This window comes from Falco rusticolus, chromosome 6 (assembly GCF_015220075.1).
Source record: "Falco rusticolus isolate bFalRus1 chromosome 6, bFalRus1.pri, whole genome shotgun sequence".
In the NCBI taxonomy this organism is placed as follows: Eukaryota; Metazoa; Chordata; class Aves; order Falconiformes; family Falconidae; genus Falco; species Falco rusticolus.
The window spans coordinates 81,985,362-82,011,199 of NC_051192.1; the positions used below are offsets into that span (position 1 = coordinate 81,985,362).

General features: G+C 40.5%; 1 protein-coding gene across 3 annotated transcripts; it reads right to left on the bottom strand.

The window, feature by feature from the left end:
- HMGN3 (high mobility group nucleosomal binding domain 3) lies at positions 1–25,838 on the bottom strand. 3 transcript variants are annotated; one of them, XM_037392443.1, is made up of 7 exons: positions 25,641–25,770; positions 10,991–11,041; positions 4,950–4,979; positions 4,249–4,296; positions 1,834–1,947; positions 1,621–1,720; positions 1–1,321 (listed from the first exon to the last, which is right to left on the bottom strand). In XM_037392443.1, exons 1-7 carry the CDS (start codon positions 25,653–25,655, stop codon positions 1,308–1,310), a joined length of 372 nt encoding a protein of 123 aa, XP_037248340.1. In that variant the 5' UTR covers positions 25,656–25,770; the 3' UTR covers positions 1–1,307. The 3 variants fall into 3 exon arrangements, with proteins under 3 accessions (XP_037248340.1, XP_037248342.1, XP_037248341.1); XM_037392445.1 differs by lacking the exon at positions 1,621–1,720 and having other exon boundaries at positions 1,875–1,947; positions 25,641–25,838; XM_037392444.1 differs by lacking the exon at positions 1,621–1,720 and having other exon boundaries at positions 25,641–25,806.

Here is a 25,838-nt window from a genome sequence, read left to right on the forward strand (position 1 = left end):
TCAGGCAATAGTAATTTTTTTATTGACTTAAACAAGCAAAAGATATCCTGAGACACGATGGCCGCCACTTGAGCAATACAAATCAATGGTACTGAAGAACAGGAAACATCTTTTCTCTCACCCCTCCCATCCCAGAAGTAACTACAGAAATACCAGGGCCCCTAGAGAAAAGAGGAGAAAAAAATTATAAAAGGTGCTCAGAATGAGCTCCAGAGTTGAATCATGGACACTAAAAAAAATCATTAGGTAATCTACCATATCACCACAATCACCCCAAAAATAACTTTTATCGTTCCATTTCTACTGGGTACCAAATATATAGCGCTGTTTAACAGCAATTTCAATGTATTAACAACTGTCCTCAGCTGAAGCAGAACAGCAATTACTATTTATATTAAATCTGAGGCTGCAGATAGAAAGAAAGGTTTCCACGGAGTACAACGCAAGTTAATGAAAAGGGAGTGTATCCTTGAGAAACAAGGCTACTTTTAAGTTACTGTACGTCTCTATCAATCAAGCAATTAATTCTTTATTGATAGCTCATTACAGATACAATATCCTCATATATTATGGCAACTCTACTCACCCTGTGACAGTCTATCTGAAGATTGTTATCTATGAAGAATGTATCTATAAGTTCCTCAAGTTGTGGGCCACTGAAAATCCCAGCCTGCTACTCCTGTGTGTGTATTTTTTGATCAGACATCAGCAAAAAAGCAAACAGACTGCATGCAAAATAACAGTTGTTAAATCATTTACTCTTCCCTGTAATAGTTGAAAATATGAGTAAGGCATTCCTTGAGAGTCAGAGAAAACATTAGGAGGCTGTAGTTTTGCAGGCAAGGAGACCTTTTATTTTAATCCATTAAAAGAACCCAAAATAGTCAGCAGGTGGCCACATCTATCCATGTTTCATTAAAATCACATAAACCCTAAGTACAAAAGCACCACTGATTATTGCTCTAGAAAAACTGCATGGAAAATGCAAATACGCACAGTAAAAACATCACTATATGCACAAGACTTAATTTCTTAAAGCAAGTGTATGGAATGCTGATCCAATTTTACACATACCTTGCAATATTAACTTGGTATTTATATTACTTAGCAACAATGGGAATTTCTAAAAGCACTGTTATGAGAAGGGAAATGTTCATATACAGTTTAATATGTCAACTATCATAGTCCTAAAAAAATTAGCATTTACAAAATACTTGATAAAAATATCTTTTAAAACTTGTCCAAGAGGTACATAAAATCAACCCAAAATTTTCATGATATTTCATTCATTCTTGTCACCTACAGATTCAGTTTTCTGAGCCTGTGGAGAAGAAAGAAATAAATTAATTACTATAGTAAATTGCCATTACATACCTAAATACCCATACTACCCCCTTAATCCTTTGATTTCTTATTTGCAACAGCTCAGTTCCAAACCTACATCCTTATTATATTTACGCAACCAAAACAGGTACATTCACACACTTTCCTTAAATTATTGGTCCCAGCTTTCCAAAAGCAATACAAGCCTTACCTGTCAGCTTCCATTGTTCATACTGAAAAGCACCACATTACTATCTGTTTCTATTCACTGCACACATGCTGAATGCTCTACCGTACCCTTAACTTTCACTGTTTCAATCTGCCCTTTTACTGACAGTGTGCTGGGTGGGGCACCTCTGGATGTTGAAACACTAACAGTTGAGCGAGAGATGCGAATCTGCAATAACATTATGGGCAATAAAAAGAAACATTATGAACATGCTATCAATGTCTGAAAGGCTGAATAATTAAACACTGATTTAATCAGCAGGAGGTATGTGTGGAAAGTACCTCTTCAGCTTTATTTTCACCATTTTCAGATGGTGTAGTACCTTCCTTTGCAGCTTCTTGCTTTTCATCCTTCTTCCCTTTAGCACCTTTGTTGGCCTTTGTTCCAGGTTCCTTCTGACAGAAGATTAAGAACACAGGCATAGACACTGTATGAGTAGCCAGCACCCTACATCTTTATCAAAAAACCTTCACGTGAACTAAAAAACACACCTTGTCATGTGCTGCACTGAAACAGAAAACGAGCTAAAGGCTACCTGGAAAATGTATACCCACAAAAGTTATACAGGGAATCTCAATTTCTAGAAAATGCTGATGTCTGCTTCTTTATTGTTTCTGCTATTTTACAGGGATACAAAAACCTCAGACTATTCTGGTAGAGCTGAGCTGTATTATACAGAGGTACACACAAGATATCTGTATGAACAAATCCAATTACACTATATTGAAAGCTTATTCAGCCCAGCACAAACAACACACTGTTTGTGTAACAGCACTACACTTTCGATTAACATTAAATATTAAATTAGATTTAAAAAATTAAGCATTTTTGCTGGCTGTCCTTTTGTTAGTTTGATAACATCTGTGATGTTCATTCCATGTCAATGAAAGAATCAACCAACACACTAGGGAGGCAAACGCTGATAAAATTCCATCTGCAACAACACAAAGCAGCGAATTTATCAAAAGGAACTATTCTAACAGCTACAGTTCCATCTGGAGACTTGCTCTTAAACAATTCATGTGTTGAAGTCTACCCTTTTTTTTTTTTTTTAATCCTTGCTCTACCTACATATTTCTATTTGTGATCTAAGGCTAGTAGAGACATAGGTCAAGAATTTTAAGTGCCATAGGATAAAAAATGTAAATGGTATTTAATTGAATATTCTACATTCGTATTTAAAGTAGTTCTGATAAATACTGTGATCTTCCATGTGATCATTTGCTCCAAATTCTCCATACAAAATGGCAATAGCGGCTGTGAACAGGGACATGGCAGTCAGACCCCCTTCACTACCTTTGGGCAGCAATCCCCCTGCAGGCGCAGGGCAGTGAGGAAGGAGTGCCAGCAACCCTAGTTCCAGCGCAGCCTGAACTACTCCCTGCACCCTTCAGCTTCAATGCTACACAGCAGCTGCAGTGCTTAACTGAGAAGCTTATTGGTGGTGCGAGTATAGTCCCAACTCCTCACCTCACAGGAAGCAGCTAAGGACTTAACTTAGTAAATCCACAATCTGCAAGCTTTTAGCACGAAAAATTATCTCAAAACTGTACCAACTTTGGTTGTTTACTAGCAGGTTCAGAGTACTTGCTTGCTGTTTGCTGTTTATAAGACCAAGATTAATATACTCCTTAAAATGTGATTCAGTTAGTTTGGAAAAAAGCAGACTCCTGTATCACAAAGTTACTTAGAATAATGTTGTAAAGCCTTCTAGGTTGCTGGAAATAAGCTTCAAACACCTCTCATGCAGCTTAGACTGACCCCATAACAATGAGCTCATTTCACATGTACGTGAAGCTATAGAAGCTACCATATTCCCTTCTTTATTAATACTCTTTTTAGGAGAGGAGCAAGATGGACTCAGCAAGACTTCATTGGTAATTTCATTCAATAAATCATAAAGTGTTCAAAGTCATAGATTTTTACTTTCACACACGCAGACCTTGTGTCCTGATACTTGCCCAACTGAGGTATCAATAAAAGGACTTGAAAAATGTAAGCACGAGGAGTGCTAGATTCAGTTTCCAGCATGAGTTTTTTTTCCGATAAAGCAAATGGTCTTATTTAACATTCCCCTTGGGCACAAATACATCTACAGTTTCTGAAGTACATTATTTATATGCAGAAATCCTGAAAAGGTATTTCAGACACTAATAAGATTTTAATTTGACTGTAACTGGCCTAGAAAACCCAAACCATTCAATTTAAATATATTTAATTTCACCTTTAATTATAATTGTGCATTGTCAGCAACAGCCAGTATTCAAGAACAGATAAGAGTTTCTCACTATGAAATGAAGACACGGAAACAGGATGGCACAGAGTAATCTCAAATCCTACTGTAGAAATTGCTAGGTCTCAGCTAGAGCTTACTCAACCAAACCTGTACATTTCAGGAAAGGTGCAGGAAAGGTAAAGGTTCTTCTTAAACTAGGAATCTACTACAAACTTAACATGGTCTGCATATCAAACAGGCAAGACATTTTGTTTGGGCCAGTAATGAGGCCAAGACAGGGTGGAACAGAGAGAAAAGAATGATCTAATTTGTTTTTTTTCCAGGGGGGTGGGGTGGCATGGAGCTGCAGGGAGGACAGGGGAGCCAACGCGCTGTGAACTGAACTGTTTGCAAGGCAAAGGAGGAGTATACTTGCTTACTATTGGCTACAATGATGGCAACTAAAAAGAAGAGTATTTACCTTCGTGGTTTTCCTTGGTTTGGGTTCAGGTTTTGGTGGAGCAGGTTTCTATAAAACATTTTTAGTTGCATAATGTGTTAGACATAATACCAGAAGCCAGGCAGCCACCTCCACACCCCAGCTTTCCCAGACCCCACACTTTCCCTTACTTCCAGCTTGTAAGCATGCACCTAGAAAAAGACTGAAAAACCTTAATGCACAAATGCACCCCACCACTGTACACACCCATTTTCATTAGCTCAATCATCTAGCAGTCAAAGCAATTTGGGGGTCATTCTAAGAGTTAAACACGGAGATCAGCAGTAACTTAAAAAAAAAAAAAAAGTCAGACTTTCTAACAGAGAAAAGGAACTAAAAACCAAATACTAGTAGTGGCATCAAATGAAGTCCTTGAAGGACAGCTCGTTCTCCTTCCCAGAGTACTTGCATTTCCACAACTAACATCAGCCTGCAAAATGATACAAAGTCAATACTACACAAAACAGCTTTGAACTGAGGTGGGGAAATACATCTTTTACCAGAACAACCTGAAACCCGAAAACCTGAAACCAAGAAAACATAGATAACTTTAGCTCTAGAGTTCTTAAATATCCCTCAGCAAGAATAAAAATTGAATCAAGTGAAATATAACAAAACTGTTTGGTGTGAGAAACTGTATGTGTCTAGAAAAGTATATACCAGGAGGTGTTACACATACTTACAGCTGACAATCTTGCTGATCGTCTTGTGGGCTACAGAAGAAGAAAAAAAAAAAGGAGAAAATATTTTATAGGCTTACAGCAAACAGTATCCAAAGCAACATAACATCAGTCATTTCATGGCAAGAGCATAAAATATGCCCCTACCAAAATACATCTCTACTGCCAAATACAATTCACATCTTCCTCACCTTGGACAATCAAACTTTTAAAGGGACAAAGTGATGTGAAAATTAGTAATACAAACTCTTCAGGAATTGTAACATCTAAATCTTCATATGGTTAAATGTTTTGTTGGGGTTTTTTTCCCCCCACTATTTTACAAGTACTTCTGAGTCCCTTGCTGCTGTATGAAATGTTCACAAATACAACAAGCTTGACTACCTGTGTACAGGACACTGAACCTTTCTCATAAATACTTAGAAAGATGTTTCTATAATCTAGCAGATGCTATAGCAGGTAAAACACCATCTGTTTAACAGCAGAATAAAGCTAACATCCTTCCCTAGAGAATATCAGTGCTAGAATTCCAAAACGTGAAACTAAGTCCTTCTACTTCCTCAGTTCCCCACACGCTTAATCCAAGAGTCACAGGTGCACAAAGACTGCTGCAGGACGAGAGGGAAAAATTATTTCTTCTATTTAAACACAATTGTCAAAAAGGAAAGAAGAAAGTCTGATATTCTGCTTTCCTCTACCTTTACTGCTTCAGCACACCTTCCTTATTAAATTTCATTTCACTCTGGTTTTTGTCATAAATTTATTACTGAAGCTAAGTCTTAGAAATAGTTATAAGCTCATTAGTATGTTTGGAATATTTTCGTATTCATCAAAACAGATGAACCCATGACTCAGTAACACAGCATGGTTATCAAACAGAGTTAAAGTTTGGTCTAGGTCTTAAAACTGGAATCACACTTGTAGCCAAAATAAAGGAACAACTCAACTGCAACAAATATCTAATGCAACACAGCTTAAAAAGTGAATCAAAAATACCTTCTTAATGAGATAGTAAGCATTTAACTTGAGCTGAAAAAACATGGCTCCACACATCTTGCAACAGGAAAAAGCTGTTGATAGTATCTGAAGAATGCAGCAATTTGTATTCATTGGAGCAATTTAAGTATTCTTAGTGGAAAGCAGCAGTGTTCAGAGCTGCACCCAGCAAAATAGAAGTCTTGTCAAAAATCACCTAAAGACATTTTCAGCTGTCAAATATTTATGCATCATAAAAAAAAAAAGTAAACCTCTTTTCCTGGCGATTTAGAATATCAACTGCTTGTTAAGCAGCCTCGCACTATTCTGCAACAGGTTAAATAAAGCATTTCACTTGGTCAAACAACTCCTACCTCAAGATACCTTCTTTTACAAATCTATTTCCTTAACTGATTCTTTCTATCCCTCAGCATTTGGGAATGGGAATGTTTTGTTAGCATCTACTTTTTGAAGGATAGTATGTTGGTTTAAATAAATTATAATTCTCTCCCACATACCCCAACTGTTCCTGTTACATGACTGGTTTCATAGAAGGCTTATATTCCCATAAGAAAGTCAGCACAAACCCTCAGCTCTTTAAAATGCCTGATGCTTAAGTCATTTCAATTCTCATTCAGAGTTTGTATGTATTTTGTGTTATCTGATTATTAGGAGGCAACTGCAGTCAAGTCAATAAAGGCCACATTTTAATGTCCTTTTGGAACCTCTGTCCCTCTCCAAACAGCTGTACGAACCCAAAAGCTAGCAGCTCACCACCAGCCTATTTGACACCAGCCCACTAGCAAACATACATGGAAAGAGTCTACGAAACAGAGCAGACACAGAACAACACTGCACTTTTCTACCATACCAGCTTCTGGCAATTTGAAGTTACAAACTTTCCAACCTGGATATTATATCCGTATCACGTGTTTAATAGTCCCCAAGGGTCATTTTCGCCATAAATCTGTCCAATAGCCTAGTGAACCCATTTACACTTTCAGTTTCCGTAACATCCTGTGGCAATGAGTTCCATAATGTAGTGTGGAAAAGAAAAAACAAACCCTTTCCCCCGCTGTCTTTCCTTTAAACTTCTTGCCTCTTACAAGATTCCTCGTTTTCAGGTTTCACAAGTAATAATTATCTAACAGCCTTTCACTGTGTTATGAATGTTTTTATCACACTTGTTATATTAAAAGTCAAGAATCCTAGAAAATCTGGGTGGTTTGGGGCTTTTTTGGTTTTGTTTTTTTTTTTAAGCTGCTTTGCATCCTCTGTTTGTCCCACTATACTTGGTATCCTTTTAATTCTGTCGTGGCCACTTTGAGGAAGAGCCAGGAAAACTTCATTCAGTAGTCCCACATCTGGGAGAACTAAAAATTAATCTTGTGATACACTGATGTTTCACACAGTCCTCTAGTATTTCTTCCTATATATATTCTAGTTACCTTTTGGTTAGAACTGACATATTCTAGTAACTAATCACTGTGATTTCACAATCTCTCCCCTGATTAACAGTTTGGTGACCATCACTGCATCTTCCCCTCCAACATGTGTATTAATTTGCATTTCTCCATACTGAATTTCTATTGATATTGTATCACCTAGTTATCAGTTACTTACCAGCTTTCTCAGTCTCTCTCACTTCTGACTACCCTGACATTTTTTTGTAAACTTCAGCAAACTGTCATTTCTCTAGTACCAAATCATTAATGAACACATTCAGCAACACAAGCCCAAACACAAATCCTTCCAATACTCCGCTGTTAAATCTCCTCCACTGAGATTTAATAAGAAAATTAACTACTTCTTCCCCTTCTTCGATGTTTATCTGTTACGAAATCTTAGGAAGATCTCCCATTTGATCCATGGTAGCTTAGTTTCTTTACAAACCTGTTTGGGGAGCCTTACAAAAAATGTGTTCTTTACATGCAAGTACACCTGTTGTCTTGTACAAATTGCTGGAAGTATGGCTTCTGTCTGCAAAATCCATGTTGACTCTCCCATTAGACATTTATCCATATATACTTTAAAAAAAAAATTTTAGAAAAACCAACCCTACTTTTGCAAGTTAGACTCACAGGCTTTATTTTCCAGAATCTTTTATCTAAAGTCCTGGGAGCATTTCATCACCTTCAGTTACTCTGGCACTGAGGCCAATGCAGTAAATTACAGTTTGGCAACTGCTGGTGAATACTGTCTTCTAGTTCTCGCTCACAGTCAATTAAAGAATTTCCTCCAGACTCTACACCCCATGAGAAAAGGCTACACTCTGAGAACCTTCCTCAGAATTCTCTATAGCAGGAGTTTCATTACTGGTTTTCAGTCTTACATTTGCCATGCTGAAGGTTTTGTTCCTTTCCTCATTATTCTCCACCCATATAAAAAACACCTTTCAAAAATAAAACATTTACCTTATTTTGCTGTTATGCCATTCCATTTTGGTGTTATGGCGGGTTTTATTTGGGTTTTTTTTGTTTCATTTTGGGGTGTTGTTTGGTGTTTTGGTGGGGTTTTTGGGGGGTGAGGGGTTGCAGGGAAGTGGGAGCTTTTGAAAAATAATATGCATTTCTGCTAGCCTCTAGCATGGTGTACCACAAAGCCTCTCTGCCACCTGAAACCTTTAAAACGTTTAGATGCTGCCTTCAATAGGCTCCTTTTTTAAAATAAAATCCCTTTCTTGGTATCAGATCTTACCATAGCAGAGTTTATTTGGACTTGCACTCCTGCAAGGATGATGAACCTGATTATAGCCACAATACAGACCAGTTCTCTGACAACTGTCTTTTTAACTAGCTCCTACATACTACTGAGCACCAAATAAAGAGCTGATTATCCTTTTACTGGTCCTTTGATTTACTCCTCCAGGAAGCAAGCATTTATAGTTTTAACTTTTTTGTCTTTGTAATGCCGTCCTGTGCCTTTTACCAAATCTCTGAAGGGTAACTGAAATCTCCGTTAACACCATTTCTATCCTCAGATCCTCTCTGATCTCCCTTAACATCCATTGCCACTTTTATTATTGTGGTCAGATGATACCTGGCACAATTTCTACACTATGTATTTCCCATTTACACATGGCTTGGCAATCCATAAAGGATTCTGCTGTACTTATTGATACAATTAATCTAGAGAAATATTAAAAGATACATAACAGAAAGCCATTCAACCACTAATGCAACTTAGCTGTCAATGCTGCATAATTTGTGCCTCAGTGTCACAGTGTCCCAAAAAGTTTCTGAGTCACCCGTTATAAAAATGTCCTCATTTAAAGCCAGATAGTCTAAGTTGCCCAAATTTAGATTTGCAGGTTTGGTATTTTGGCTTGACCGCCTGTTTTCATAGGCATGAATTTAACAGGCCTTTATTTCTGAAGACTGCTCTTTTTACCTTCTCAGATGCAAATTTTTATGGCTTCTGTGCTAGCTCCCACCCTCCACCCCCATAGGGAGCTCTGACTTCACCCTGTGTACTCTCAAGAAATACTTGCCGGTCTCCCCTCTGATCCTCTGATGATGTCGCGGTTTAACCCCAGCCAGCTTGTACCACACAGTTGCTTGCTCACTTCTCCCTGCCTTCAAAACTCCCAGCCAAACCCGCGACAGGTGTTTAGTTTAGAATAATTCAGAAGATTTCTGGAATGCCATCCACATAAGCCTGTTTCAGTTCAGACTGAAGCTACCCTTCCTATGTAAGTTCTACTTATTCCAAGAGTTCCCACAGTTTCTAATCTAACCCTACAACTATTTTCCTCATTCACACACTAAGAGCTACAGGTGTATCCAATGAGATAATTTTAATTTGCTGTTTTGGTTGGTGTTTTTATTCCCTGTACCATCAACAGCCACTATTATCTCACCTTTACTGAAGCCTACTCTAAGAGCTCTCATATTTGAGTCAGGGGGCTCGCTCCTGAGAGCCTATGTATTTCTGTAAGCTTCTTGGTCTTTCTTCTTTATTCAAGGAATCAGGTCTCAAAATTTTTAGGGAAAGGAACTTTTACTTTTCTGGCTCTTGAAGAAATAATATTTGAGATAAAAACATTCACTCAGAGCAAAGGTGATTACATTTTTACTATGATTTAGTCAGCCTTTTCATACGTCATGAAAAAAACTAATTTGTCTTCTAGGAAATTCCATAGGAAGACAGTGAAGTACCAAAATCTATTCCTCTCAGACCCCCTTTTTACTCTACCAGTTTTTTTCAAGAGCTTATTGTAAACTTTACCAGTTTGAAATATTTTGACATTTCCAGTGTACCATCTTTTTCTCAAACACTGAGCAATCAGCTTCTCAATTCAGAAAGCTAAAAATTCATTAGACTATTTTTCCTGTTCAAATATGCTCAAAGATTTACAAGAGCAGCAATTAATTGTTAATTCATTTGAATATTCACCCATTCTTTTCAAGGTCCTGATTTAACTCTGTCTGCCACAAAAGATGACAATCTAAAAAAATGAATCCTCATAATTCGCTACCTGTTTTTAAAATTCACATTAAGGGCTGTGACAAACTAGCACACTTTACTGCAGAGGTCAAGGTATCACCAGCTGTCTCTTTTTGCCTTCTCTGACAGAAGTTTCTGTACCCTTAAAACAAATGCAGACAATGGAAACACACAAATGTGTCAGCTGCTCCATTTTAGAGCCTGGTATCTTAATTCAAGACACCCTTCCATCAGTCACTTAAGCTAAGAATAGTTTTGAAGTAGACTGGCTGAGGTGTGCACATTAACCCTCTTCTGCCAACCTGCTAGAGACAGAGCAACAGTTTTAGGCAGTAACAACCTACACTGTTGCTACAAGACCCACCAGAGCTTGTCTATCAAAGCCCTAAGTTTTTCTGAAATTTATTTTGCATACTAGTAAGTTGTATGAATCCTTAGCACACCAAAAACAAATTATGCCCGATAAGCTACAGATGTGGTTTACTGTCATTACTCCCACTGAAAACACCTCGCTAGACGTGCCAGAACAATGCATAGTCTTTTGATATGCAGGACTGCAGATTGCCAGCAATTATTTATAATTACATGCCAAAATAAATTTTAAAATAAAATAAAATACTTGCCTCTTGTTTAGTTACTTTTGCTGCATCCTTGCCTTCAGCACCCTCTGGAGACTGAAAGAAAATATCAAGTCAGTGTTTTTATTACAGACTTAAAAGCATCCAGGCAACAGCAAAGCAAGGATTATGGTGAAGATTCTTCTTTCCATACATTGCTGCAATTTAAAGAAGCCTGGCAAATTTATGTTAATATTTACAAGCAGCATTATACCAAAGCCATTCTAGATTTTCTAAGGAAGAACACAAGGACTGATCATCACCAGGTACATACATATCGCAGCATCCCTCCCGTGGTCCCTCTAGCCAATTAAGTAAAGCATCCGCAGACACTGGTGGGAGCTCCATCTAATCAGCAGCTGGTAGCACAACAGTATGAACTGGAAATTTGAGGTTTGTTCTACCAGGGCTTTTGAAATCCCTGAGAAATTTAACACGTTTCTTCCCAAACATGAACTTAACAAGTAATGAGATGTGATAAGGATGAACCAAAAAGCATGCCATTACTGAAATGAGTGATTTCTTTACCTCATTTACTCCTTTTGTGCCTCAGGCTCACTCAGCTGGAAGCTTTAATGGTATCTTTCCCTCACCTCTATCTCCTCCATCAAAACAGCAAAAATCAGTAAAACACCAAGACATTGACAAGGAAGCTAGGGACAAACAAGTTTCTTCACAACAACTAAGTATCAACCTGATTACTCTAACACTGGTCTTCCAGAGGTACTAGAGAAAGGTTAGTTAAACCAGTGGGAGGGGGGAGTGGAACATGGGCAGGTGAGTAAAATAAAAAAGTCAAGCTTCTGTCTTTTGTTTACAACTCAGGATGTATTACTTCAAATTTTGAAAATTCTTGGGCTTTCACCTAGGAGCAAGGGATTCATGGAAAAACAGTGAGCAGCAGCAGTTAGAGGAGAACTACAAGAACAACATGTGTTTCAAAAAGGCATTTAAACAGGCAGCAGCGAAGGCAAATCACTAAAGAGGCAGACTAGTTATCGTTTCCCTTTCTATTTCAGTCCTAACACAATCCTCCCCCCAGATTTTGACACTGAATATCTCCAAGTTATACAGTTATGGACTGGAGCAGAAAGACCACCTAGTTAGCAGCAGTTGATCACTACCGTCTCCTGGCATGGGGCTCTAACGTACTTACAGAAAGACACCTCCCAGCAGAGAATAAAACGTGGCTTGTTACTGTGCCATCTTCTGACAGAAAGGAAGCATGCCACAGAAGCAGGTGGTTTAAAAAGCAGGTGAGGACTGATCATCTAGGTAGCTAGAAAAGAGCAGGAAGTTAAGCAGCACCGCCCAGCACAGATAGAGCAACTCGGAATACCAAGTCAGGCATCCAAAATGGAGTCTGACTACTCCCTATGTCACTGCAGCCCCACCAGCTGCCTGCAGGATTGATTCAGGTTTGCACTCCTAAAAGCCTTTCAGTTTGGTTACTGAAGAGTTGCTACAGCATCATGGTGTGATGCTGGGAGCATCACAAAAACAAGTAGTTCCATCGTCACTGTCAGTAATGAAGTCTTGTTTCCTACGGCTTCCCTCTTCAGCTCACAACACAGTATATGCTCTGGGTATATCTGGGTATAGCTCTTCTGTAGTCCATGAATTCATAACATCTGTTTCTCATATATGAATTTTCTCAAGTGTAACAAACTTGCACTGCACCCTTTCCCTGGGAGGCAACTCAAAATAGCATCCTTCTTGTCCTGGGCAACTATTTATATGGAAGTTCTCTCAGATTTTGTAATCTTTTCCTCACAGTGGCCATGAGGCTCAAGATTTACAGGGCAAGGTCAGAAAGTTGGCATGATTCATTGCTTTCAAAAGCCAGGCTAAAAATCTCACGATAAACTAAATGAAGTTGACTGACTGACACTCCACAATCGGGCTGTTTTACCCTGCTTCACTTTCAGGAACCACAAAGCTTTGAAAAAGGACTAAATCATATCATAAGATGGCACTGCCACATGCCAACAGCCTCACAGTAACTGCCCAGGAGCAAACTCTCACCCTTCAATACTGCACAATTAACGCACAGTAGTTTACCCCACTCTCTTTAGCGCTAATGAAACACAAGTCACCTGCATTTCTGATAGACAGGGCAGCCTGATTTTACATGCCAACGTTATTGCTTGACAAGCGATTTTAAAAACTGCTCACAAGGCTAACCGCAGGGGGGGAAAATTACATTATAGTACTCTTAATGCAACCACAACTACTATATACTACTATAATATATTACACAACATACTTCAATCAAGTTAGCTAATTAGGCCAGCATTCCCTCTCAAGTTAGAAAATCCAACAGCAATTCTGAAGGCCACAGAACTTTCTCCATGGAGGGACACGCATGGTAATAATCTCAGAGGTGTGAATAAGCAGCAAAGGGTTCTGACATGCTCTCATTTCCATTTCAGACCTGCTCCCTCCTCTGCAATCACTGCAAGTCCAGGCATTTGGAGTCTGCCCTCAGCAGCCTCCCAGGGCCTTGGCTCCCCGGTACGCTGGCAGAGCTGCGTGGGAGGCCACGTCATGAATAAGGTAATTGATCCAGCTGAAAAATAGCCTGCTGCTTAAACAAATTTATAATTATAAATATAAATACAAATTATATAGTCTTCCCTGCTCCAGCAGAATCACTTCACCGCACAGCTGCACAAACAATTCAGCCAGTACAACAGACAATACTAAAGTGGCATGGGCCAGTTGCAAGCAGCCTGGGACTCTAAGCTGACAGACACACCAGAAAAATGTGTATGTCAGATATGGCCACAGTTAAAAGAGGAACAGAAACTTATTTCCCCCTCTGTGAGTCCTGCTCAGGCGTTCCACTGAGTCCAGGCTGATGTGAATCTTCATGCATCAAGTTTTTGCAGCACTTTTTTTCCTAGGGACCAGAGAGATGCGTACATGAATGGATCTGAGCCAAGCACAGTTCCCAAGAACTCGGCATGCCACAAACAGTGACTGTCTGTACTAGTATCTGGAAGTTACAGGACTTCTACGTAGATACCACCAAAACCTTAAAGTCCTTGTCCCTAACTCTTCCACAGGAACCCTTCCCCCATCTTTTGTTCTGGTGACAAACTACTGAAGGACCTCTGGTTTCAGAGCAACCAAATGTACTAAGTAACCCATCCCCTTGGCACATTCTTCCACATGATGTAATGCTATGGCTCACCATATTGCACATGACACCCCAGCCACATTAAAATGCACCCTGGATACTGTGCCTTGTATCGTAAGCTAGTCAGGAGCAGGACTGTCCATACTGCAAGTTTTGTGCAGCAAAATCAAAGATCACTGCAAGGACTGAATCACTTGACAAGGGCAGTACTCCAATTTCAGTAATTCTTCAACAGTACTCCATCATATGCCTATATTATACTCATAAAGTAGTCCCTATAGGCCTGCTGTGCCTGATTCTGTATGGATGCCTACAAGTGACAAGACAGATAAAATAAAAAAAACAAAGAAGGAAACAGATAATAGTGGTTGTGGGTTTTTTCCCCGATCAGACAGAGGTACACAGAAGGAAAGAAGCTGACTAGCTAACTAAGTATGCTTTTGACATTTAAACGAATAACAAGTTTTAGGTTCAGATGACCCCACGCTGCATCTCATCGCAAGTAGCCCTACATACTGGCAATAAGATTAAGCTGTAAATTAAGCTGTAGCTAGGCTTTGTAAGATCCATCAGAGCTGCATAACTTTCATACTACAAGATTAACCTGAAAGGTTCCATGCAAGGTTCCCTGTGTCTACTGGCAATCAGCTATTTTAAAATTTGCATTTTCCCCACCCCTTTTTAATGACAAACTAGAAAATTATTTTGAGAGGACTGGAAAAGACAAAGTAATATTAACAGATAATAGAAAACAAAAAAAAAATCAAAGTAATATTAAAATTGTATACACAGTTCTTGCATTGCACCAGTTGTGAAGTATATGTAAGAACTGGTGTTCCCACACACCAGGACAGTATTGCAGTTACTATTAAGTTGGAAACAGAAAACTAGGTAACTAATGTTTTAAGGAAACATTTAATAGAACATACAGGCAAATTTCCTCTTTTTATTGTTCTTAAAGCTGAGTTACCTGGTAGAGATGTACCACAAAAGAAAATTAAAAGCTTCAACTTTTCTAATCAAAACCCTGCAACATAAGCAGGATGTAATGAATGCAGTAACACAAAGTAGTGAAGTTATTGATATCAATTTGAAACATCCAGAGGCACGTGTTAACCAGAAGCAGCAGCGACCAGCTTCTGCGTAAGTATTTTATTTGTACTTAAATGAATGGATTGTAATATTACACAGGAGTACATTAAAAAGCATGAAGAATGAGAAAACACGTATGTGAGAAATAGCAGTCAGTACAGAAGGTTGCTTGTAAAATCAAATGGATTGTTCATTCTCTGAAGGATCTTATTACCAGCTGAAACTCAACACCTTGGCTCTGATGCGACAGAAGTTAATCCTTTCATACCCACGTGAAAAAAAAAACAAACAAAAACAAACCAACCAACAACCAACCAAAAAAGCAGATGCCAAATTCATTTTAACCACCATGTTAAGAAAGGCAGGAAGCCTTAACTGCCCCAGCACTTGCGCATTCTCTATAGCATTTCCTCCCTTCTTTGCAAGCTGTTTTGCTCAGCCACATCTTGATACGCTGCCTGCAATGGGATTTGCCTGTAGATACTTTCCTGGCTCACTGTTCTAGCTGCAGTTTCCCTGATGTAATGCTTTGGTCATTCCTCCAACAACTTTCTTTTTTCATCAACCAAAATATGATAAAAGCTTGCAATAAAACCAGAGCACAAGAAAAGATGTATCACGTCCTAAGCCTTTTTCAGGGTTTACTGCACTATTCCTAAAATTTTTCCTCTCCTCATTTCCCTTTGAGTAGGACTCTGCATTAGACTAAATTTAATTCAAGAAATTGTTTCCCCACACATGCTAGATCTTCTAATTATTTGTCTTCAGAGCAGCTCTGAATTTTGTGACAGTTCATAAATGTAATTAGAATACTGTTTATTTCTTGTTTTACATTAATGAAGACTATGTGTTGAGTAATTTAACACCAACCAACTCCTGCAACAACCTTCTAACCATTGTTTCCTCATTTAGCTCCTCCAGCATCTTTTGTTAATCTTTGTTTATAGCTGCTACTTTGATCTGTTTTCAGCAGATAGAACAGTGCTCAGTGCCAAGCCAATGTGAATGAACTTTACAAGTAAAATTAATTCTCCCTAATACAAACTTTAAGAAATCATGTATTCCTACTATTACCCTCCATTTCTTTTTTTCTACCAAAAGCCTGATCCTGGATGGGGGAAAAACATATACATGCCACTAATTTAAAAAACAAGTGATTCTGCCAGGACCATCAATGAAGTGCAGAATAAATCTGGAGAGTGGCTGTATTTTTTTTAATACTTATCCAAAATTATATCTGTCTTGCTCTCTTCCAAAAAATCCAAGGGCGTGGGGTGGGGTTTTTTGTATATACTCTGTGTGTGTGTGTATATATATATATATATACACATGTACATATATTTTTCACAAAAAAAAAACCCAAAACAAAATACCCAACCAAAAAACCCACACCTGCTTAAATATTTTAATCTTTTCTGTTAAGAATTACTACAATGAAATATTATACAATCTCATTTTTAGAACTTAAATCCCTTCACCTTACATCTATTAAGAGCAGAATATTTAATGTTCTAATTCTTTGGGGGAGAATGTCAAGATCATAAAGTTCTGAAAAGACAAATAGTACTGAAAAGTTTATATCTAAAGACAAGCATTACAATCCCCTGGTATTAATATGTAATTGGGTGGGTGGGGGAATAATCAGGGAAAACACTTCCTAATCAAAGTCTCCATTTCTGCTTAGAGATTCAAGCCAAACAGAGCAATTGGTTAACATCCACTGCATTTTCAAGGAATATATAAGAAAAGAATACAAACACCCTGGTTATAAAAAAAACAAACACACACAGAAGGTTCAGAAAATGCATTTTATTAAATTCCTTAACACGTAACTTCTGTGAGCTTTATGCTCTTCCAGACAAGACAGAAGAGACAGAAACCAAGTTAGGCCTGGGGTATTTCTAGATAACCAAAACCAGACAGAATAAACGCTTTTCCAAAAGAGGAAATTCCTTCATTGTAGATTGAGGTTTTGCTATTCCCACTGAAAAGAGGTCAAAGATTGACCAATATAATTTAAAACACGTTTATATTTGATGGAACATGTTAAAAGTCTCACAACTGGTTTGGCTTTTATTTTTCCTTTCAAGTTTGTCTTGCCTGTAGTCAGTTTTTTTAACATGACATCTTCTACCTATACCAGAGTGAAGAAGGAAGAGCAGTTTCTAGCGGCTCTGATTAAAAAAAAACAGCATTGTAATTTAAAATTAGGCAGACGGTTCCTTTTTCAGACAGTGAAGTAATCAGCTGCATTTTGAAAAATCCAGATCAGCCATAGGAGCAGTAAGCACAACACATCTGAAATTTTTCAGTTTCCCCTGAACACCAAACATGAGAATTCAACTAGGAAGTAAGGCAATTCTTGTCTCAATATTTGCTTAACAATTTTACTGCCACCATAAAATAAAAAGGCAGATTCAAAAAATACAATGGATGAAATCCAATCCCCAATAACATTATTTCTCTGACCTTTCAAAGTTGATGCAAGTTCTGCAAGTGAGATGAAGCTGATCCAACTCCTCCAAGTCTACATTCAGAGGCAGTTTTTAAAACCTCAAAGATTAAGTTCCAAAATATGTATCTAAATAGAACTGATCAGATCTGCAAGCAAAATTAGCACAAAGTACTTCTGAAAGAAATATGGAAAAAAATTATCTACTTAGAGATTAAATTTAGACAACTACTTTCTGTAACGACTAATTCCTGAAAATAGCCACCTCTGACAAAGAAAAGTACTTTGAATGACTGAAAAAAGGTGTATAATTCCTCCCTTCCCTGAGGATGTAACTGTGATAAAGCCACAATAATCTAGAAAAAAATCTTTTTTATTGTTGTTTCAACTAACTGGTGCTACAGAACACCAGACCTCTGAGATGATGATAGCAGGTCCACGAGTAAGAGGTAGGTACCAAAAGCACTACTGGTACAAATGCCTTAGATACACCAACCTCTTACATCCTGGTAATAATTCCAGTTGGACTTAACAGGAGTATTGCTCTACAACAATAACCAGAACACAGAGCTTCATAGTCAACATAAATGCAGTTTCAAGAGAAGAAAAAAAGTAAAATGTCTCCAAGAGGGTGCAGGTGGGATAAGGAAGAAATGATGCAGCAGAGATAAAGGATGTTTTCCTACTGGGAACAGAGCACCGACACTTCTCAACTCTGCTTGAGAGGAACAAAACACTACAGAGGTAAAAATGTCATTAGACACTTGATTTCCAACTATGGAAGCACTCTGCTACTACTAACTGTGCTAGCATTAGGACAACAGAGAAAGCTAGGTGGGAAGAGCAAACACACCCAACAGCCCCAACAAAGCCGGGGTTGATGGGTACATATGCGAATTCTTTTGTGCAGACAGATCCCAACATTCCTAGGGACACAGCATTTCATATTTGCAGCTTTCACTGTTACTGAGCACACCCACTCTTCACTACGGGAAGACAGGAGCTGTATCTCCAAGTTACGGGAATAATTAATTGAAAATTGGTAATTTCCAAAGACACCAAGGGGAAAAAAAGCAAAACAAAAAAACCCAAGTTGAATGCCTCCCCCTCCCCGTCATGGTGCAAAGACACAATTTGACCACTGACTTGTTCTGATTATTCTAACGAAGTAAAGAATCTCCTCTATACACTCTAAGTTAGGGACAATCAAACAAAGGCTGACTAAGGCTGCCATCTGATGAATGCCTGGCTGCCAAAAGGAGTTCTGCCCTTCCCCACCGTACCATTCTTGCCAATAAGCCAGCTTAACTCTTTGTGCCAAGGTATGGGAAACTAGATCATCAGACAGGTCTGGCCAAAAACTACCTCAAACATGTCTGATATCCAACAGGTTAAATGACAGTAATGTCAGGAATGAGTATCCGGAATTGCTTCTTTTGGCCTGTCATGTCAGCTTGAAGTATCTGTTGAATGACTGTCCAAACTGAAGTCCCACACTGCCAATTTGGCCAACAATAAAACTGGTATAAGAGCATCTTACTTCTGCATACAGCCAGTTGCTCATTTGCAACTCATACACCCTTCTAACAGGTTACCACACATTCATTCTGCCACTGTGCAGCATCTCTAAATTGTATTGGTAAAATTATCCAGTATGTATATATTAAAAAAGTTTCAAAAGCACGATAAAACCTGCTAAGTAAAAAAGCATTAAGAGGATTATGGCCTGAAATGTAAGTCCAGCACATGACAACACCTTTTTGGCTACTGGACCATGGGATAAACCACTGTGCTAGCATACTGCAGGTAAACCCAGAAAACAGATGGTGGCCATCACGATCCTGTGATGTGCTAATTTCCAAAAGAAACCTCTGGATCTGGTTTACTTACAGTCTGCACAGAAGACAATATTACAATCAAGTCAAGCAAAATTCAGTTTCACACAATTTCTCTGAAACAATACAACTTGGAACATGCCAACTGCTCAGGTATAAAACAGCAGAGAAAGTGAAGTTTTTCAGATAAGAAAAAAAGGAGCCTTAAACCAAAAAGCATGTACCTGGTACATTCCATTTACACACAGGACTTTTTTATTTTTTTAAACTTAACAACACTGATCCTCTTGAATACAAAATATTGTTACTCCCATTGGAGTGCTGAACTACTGTAAATAAAAAGATTACCAGCACTTGGTTAGTTTTGAACTCAGAGGTGATGACTTACAAAGGAGGTTGTATTACTGCCTACACCTCATCAGATATCATGCTTTAATGTGCCCAAGAAGCATTAAGAATTATTTTTAATTAACAATTCAGTTAAAACCTAAGAATTTTCAGATTACCCATTCATTAAGTGCAACTGTATTTCAGTGTGGTCTAAGAAGACCATCAATTGCTAATGGGTCAGATTTTTACAGACTTGTATAAAATGATCAGAAACATTTTAGATCTATAAATCCTTGGTCAACAAGCTTTTAATCTCCATAACTCTAAAAAACAGTCGTAGCTAAAATTATGTAATTCACTCTAAGCTATTTTAAAGTGTATCTTCAATATAAAACATGAACAAATATTTGTTGTGTGTATTTAATACCCGTGTAAACATAATTTACAGCAACACAGCACAGCAGCATTATTCAGGCATGTTTTTTCTTTTGTGTCACTCAGTGCTGCTACACTATATAATATCTAAGTGTACCACACACAGATAAAAAATTGTGATCTTTTCTGCTTAATTTTTCTATGATAGATGTAGAACCTTTGAGTCTGTCAGGTCACAAATATGTGCAATAGGCCAATTAAGCAGTTTTCAATTGCTTTAAATACGTCAAGGTTTAAAGTTCTCAACAGTTACAAATTCAGTACAAGTGGTACAGTTTCTAAAATTGCTAAGCGACAAAACATCCTTTTCCCTTGTATTAAGAGATTCCTGCAATCTTTTAAGATACTCTTGCACCTCTTTTGTTTGCCTTGCTTGAATGTTAAGAGCATCTCCACATAGCAATCATTTTACCCGTCCCTGCAAAGGATGCTGAAAGTGGAAGTCCACCTGGGAACTCTGCTTGCACGTTAGGCAGGAGTTCGTCAAAATCAGGGGTACCTCAGTGACACAGATGCAAAGGACATCTGCTGTTGCCTAGCCTGTCTTCCAGTAGTTACTGAATAGTCTAGGATTGAACTATCGGGAAAAGCTGCAAGAAAAACTACCTGTTCAGAGCCCTGACTATTGGTTTTAGTCCTCATCTAGCCTGAAAGGCAGAAGTCTGAAGAGAGGAGTGGGACAGAATGGGAGCGGGGAGAGGGCAGCAGCCAAGTCATCTTCATCTGGTACTGACCCTTCTAATCTATAATCACCTTCAGAGTATGAAATAAAATACAGAACCTCCACCATTTCTACATCCCACTGCTAACAGAGTGTGCCCTGTTATTTGTGTTCTAGGATAAACTGAGGAGTGCCTCTGCTACAGACCAAGAGCTTCCAACCCCAGTGATGACACAAGCTATGGGGAAGGTGCAGGTCCTCACAACGATGTTGGAGCTTCTCTCCTGCCAAGTAGCTTCAAAATGAAGATAACCTAGCAGAAACACAGTTACATATGGTATGTTGAATTGACACGGACTGATACACAGGGGAAGTACCAAAAGATGGAAAGGGACATGAAGTGGAACTGAACAGCACTAGAGGTACTTCATACAGCTGCATTATGAACACAGACCTGCCCCTCTGCACAAGATCTGCACCTCATTCCACAGACCAAAGAGCAACAGTGGGATCACTCAGAACCACAGCAAGCTGAGCTGTCATCTGCAAGACCCCCAGCTTCATTAGTTGATTGGTGTTTGATCACATACAAGTCGCTCCAACAAAATTTTGGAGAACTGGTTACTATTGCAAGTTCCTCAGTCTCTACGTATGTGCCAAAAAGCAAGCAGACAAATTTCAAGAAGTAACAACAAATATGCCACTCAAGAGTGCAGGAGGTGCTTATTAGGGGGAATTAAAAAAAAAAAAAAAAAGAAAAATATATCAGGACAGATGTCTTAGCCTGAGAATCCAAGATGAAGGCACCATTCCTACAACTCAGTCATTTATTTCTGTGCCCCATTTCCCTACCAGGGGATGAGGAACAACATTCCTCTTTGAATATTCATGACACTTCAGAAATGCCAAGTAAAAAACAGAATTCCACAAAGAGAACTGAGTTTAGGTCCTGACAAAAAAACGTAAGTAGAATTCAACAGCTCTAGGTCAGTACATGTAAGAACATGCATTTAACCCCTACGATTAGAAAATACATTGATATCTGGTTGGCAAAATAACTAGTAAGGTAAAAGTTCCACAAAAAACCTACCATGTGATCAGGTAACTAAATGCACTATGATAGGACAACGCTGGAATATAGCACCTTCTGACTTCTGCTAAGAGAGCAGCATTCCAAGCAATATTCAGAGAGTTTGTTTTCCTGTAGTAAATATAACCAACTAGTCCCTCTGACTTTGAAGAAAGTGAATTTGCATAACGGAACAGGAACCTGCCACACATGTTCTCTATTACGTTTTCTTCACAGCATCAACTGTACTTCAGAAATTAACATTCCTGACTACAAGGTGGCAAATACCCTACTGAAATGGCTAATTAGACCATGATATTTTTATTTGCTCTGAAGCAACAGCAATATTCAAAGATGTTACACTTGGGGGGGGGGGGTGGGGTGGGTGCAGGGGGGAACATAACCGAAACAAAAAAAGAAGAAAAAGATGCATTTAGTTCTCACATGTGATTCAACTCAAAGTATTTACAAAACAAAACGCGAGGTGCGGGTCACCTTGCATAGAGTCAGATTAAAGAATGAGTTGGGTCATTCTGGAGCACAAACCCAACTAAATGACAGGCCTCCCATCCATTAGTGGGCAAGTCACCACTTGACCTATTAATATCCCTCAGAGATGGCTCACATTCTACTTAAAGGGGCACTGTTCATCTTTATGACAATCACATTAAAGCTGATATACGTATGCTTATACACATGGGTGTATGTGACTACACCATGATTCGCCTTGTCATCAGGTATGTACAGAACGGTTCTTCATCCTTTTACAACTAACATTGAGACATTTTTATTGGAGCTGCTTCAAGGTCAAAGAGTTTTCCAATACGACCCAAGAGCTAATTCCACCAAGACAAACAACAAAACAAAACATCCCAATCCATTTCCAGGCATTCATTGCTATCAATACCACAACAAGCATTCTGGTTTATTCCACATTGGCATGCCATTCTTCTTGTGAAAGGCCATGTTCACACTGCAACACATTATTACAACAGACAAAGGGTGCAGAAATCTGACAGGAATCCAGAGGTCAACTCTTTTGTGGTTTTTGCACAGTATTTTACACCATCTCAACACAGTAAGTTTTTCCTTTTCCCCGCAACCCTCAAGCAGCGAGCACTGATATCCCACACCTTCGGCCACAGCCCTCTAAAGAAGGGAAGAGAGCCTATTTTTTTTTCCATAGTGTTCATAACGAACATCAAGGCCAGGGACTCATCAACTGACTTCAGTTTACTTTGAAATAAAAAATATCAGGGATTAAAAGAAAAGCAAACAAAAAGGACCAGTCGGTTTAGATAACCAAGGCATACAGAAAAACAGGTACAGGTGAATACATGCTCTTTTCTATAATATTATCTATATACTTACCCCTATAACTGTGAAAAATTCTCATTTTGACTTTTTACGTTTATTTTCTTATAAAACTTTCAGTGTTAGCAGCCTTTTTGTAAGTTAGAAATGTTAATAGAAGAATTGACTATTAGCTTACACATGGAGACAAAATCATCACGTGAAGCCAACTGCGTAATTATTCAGCTACTGCTGTACCACTAACTTCTCACTCTGTGGATGTTATTCTGGAATAAAATTGACTGTTGTAGACTACTTATGGCAAATCCACTTTTCTCAAAAAGCAAAGCCATTAATCACACACTTTTCCTGGAACCTGTGCTTCCCAAAACCCACACTTCATATATAATCTTAAGATTTAAATGTTTACCCATACAATGCTAAGTAAACTAAACTGTGCCATTAAAATTCATGTCCATTGCTTTGATCCCATACGCAATGTTTTTATTACTTTTTTTATAATCTTCTAGAACGAAGACATGTTCTTGCGGACTTACTACTCAAGAGACAGTTTCTCTTAAACATTTTACAGCAGACCACCAAAACCTACAGGAGTGACTTTAACTCTACCACTCTGCAGAAGGACAGCCTGAAACACCCATATGTAATAACACAGAAGGGCAAAGGAAGCCGTGTAGGAAGTCTGCAAGGTTTCAAAAGTTGTGGAGAGTCCTACGGGTACAGGATAATTTTCAACTTTTTTCTGATGATAAGCAATGGCACTAAAAAAGCAGAGGCATGAGGCATACACAAGGGTGCAATGACAGATGAGCAAAAGGAAAAACTGCCCAACATTCACTAACTTCAAGCCATGTTATCCCAATAAAGGCAATCGACCCCACAGCTGTATCCATTTTTGGAACTGGTATCAGGATCTTAACTATGAATTAAATAATTCGGTAGCATACTTGACAATTTGACGTTCTGATACGTCCCATAATGGATAGGGAAAGGACAACAACTGAACACGCAACTACCTGGAAGTCATCACCAACCCGCAACTTTATTAGAACAGATGTGAGCCCCAGCGCAGATATGGTGTATCAGGAGGTCACAGGTGACAGCTGGGAAATCCCCCAAAACAGAAACCGCTTTGCTCTGGTTGACCTAGTTAAAATTAAAGGACTGCAGCTATGATTTTTTTGTCATAGCACGTATCAGCGTCGAGTCCCTCGTTACACTCAACGAGCGCCCGCGGAAGGCTGCCAGCAGGTTCTCGCCGAGGACCCCCCGCAGGGCCTCGCCGGCCGCCCCCCCGCCGGGCCCGGGCGGGCGCCCCCTCCGCCCCGCACCTCCCAGGGGAGGGGGCCGGCTGCCACCGGCCGCCCCACGCCGCCTTCTGCCAGCGCCGCAAGCGCCGCCCGCGGCCAGCACGCAGCCGGGGCTCCGGGTTCAAGCGGGAAACCGACGGGCAGGAAAAAAACCAGCGCTGCAGCACCGAGCCCGGCCGCCCAAGGGCCGCCCAAGTTTCTGTCCCTTGGGGGACGCGGTCTCGCAACCGGCCCCCGCCGGCGGCTCCCCCTCGAAGCGGCTGCCCGCCCCGAGAGCAAAAACCGGGCGGCGGCGGCGGCGGCCCCTCGCCCCCGCCATGGCTCCGGCGGGGGGCGGCGGGGGCTGCGCGCGCTCCCTCAGGAGGCGCCTCCCCGCCCCGGCGCCCGCCCCCCGCCCCCGGGGGCCCTGCCCGGATGGGCGCCGGAGTTGGTACATACGGGTCTGCCGCGGGAGGCGAGGAGAAGGGTGTAGTTTGTTTTAAACATGGCTTGCCTCTCCCCTCCTCCCTGTTACCTCGGAGCCATCACCCGGGCACGGCGGGAGGTGGCGGCGGCGGGATCCGGCTGCCCCGGGCGGGGGCTGCCCCCTCCCCACCGCTCCCCCCGCGGCGGCGGCGGCGCCGGAGTTTGCAAGCAGGAAACTCCTCCCGCCGGGGGCCAGGGGCGAAGCCGCAGCTGCTGCAGCGCTTCTCCCCGGCGGCGGCGGCAGGAGTAGGAGGGAAGCGGAGTTGTGATAGCGACTTCACCCCCGGGAACGGGGGCGACGCCGCCCCGCGCGGCACCGGGAAAGTAAACAGGGGGCGGCGGCGGGGAGGGGTGGAGGGGGCTTGCAACAGGCAGCAAAATACCCGGGCTCGGGAGCGATCCGGCGGCTGCGGAATGGCACGGCGGCGGGAGAGCGGCAGGCGCTCCCGGCCCCCCAGCGCGCGTTTCACCCGCCGGCCGCCGCTCGGGCCCCCACCCCTGCCCGGGGGCGGCGCGGAGGCAGGACCCGCCGCACGCCCAGGGCGCCTTACCTTTCTCTTCGGCATAATGTCCCTGCTCCGGGCCGCGAAAGTAAAGCGACGAAGGAAGCTCCGGCAGAAGCGCGGATCCGCCCGGTGGTGGCGGCGGCGGCGGCGACACCGGCGTCGCTGGTGCCCGCAGCTCTGCCCGCGCCCGGTGCCCGCCGCGCCGCCCCCGGCGCCCCGGCAGCCCCCACCGCCAGCGCCCGC

Excerpts from the sequence above, each read along its gene's own strand:
- HMGN3 (XM_037392443.1), bottom strand. Across the intron at positions 1,948-4,248 it reads AACCAAGGAAAACCACGAAG|AAGGAACCTGGAACAAAGGC; the intron begins GTAAATACTCTT and ends ATCTTCTGTCAG. Across the intron at positions 1,721-1,833 it reads GTGAAAATAAAGCTGAAGAG|ATTCGCATCTCTCGCTCAAC; the intron begins GTACTTTCCACA and ends ATGTTATTGCAG.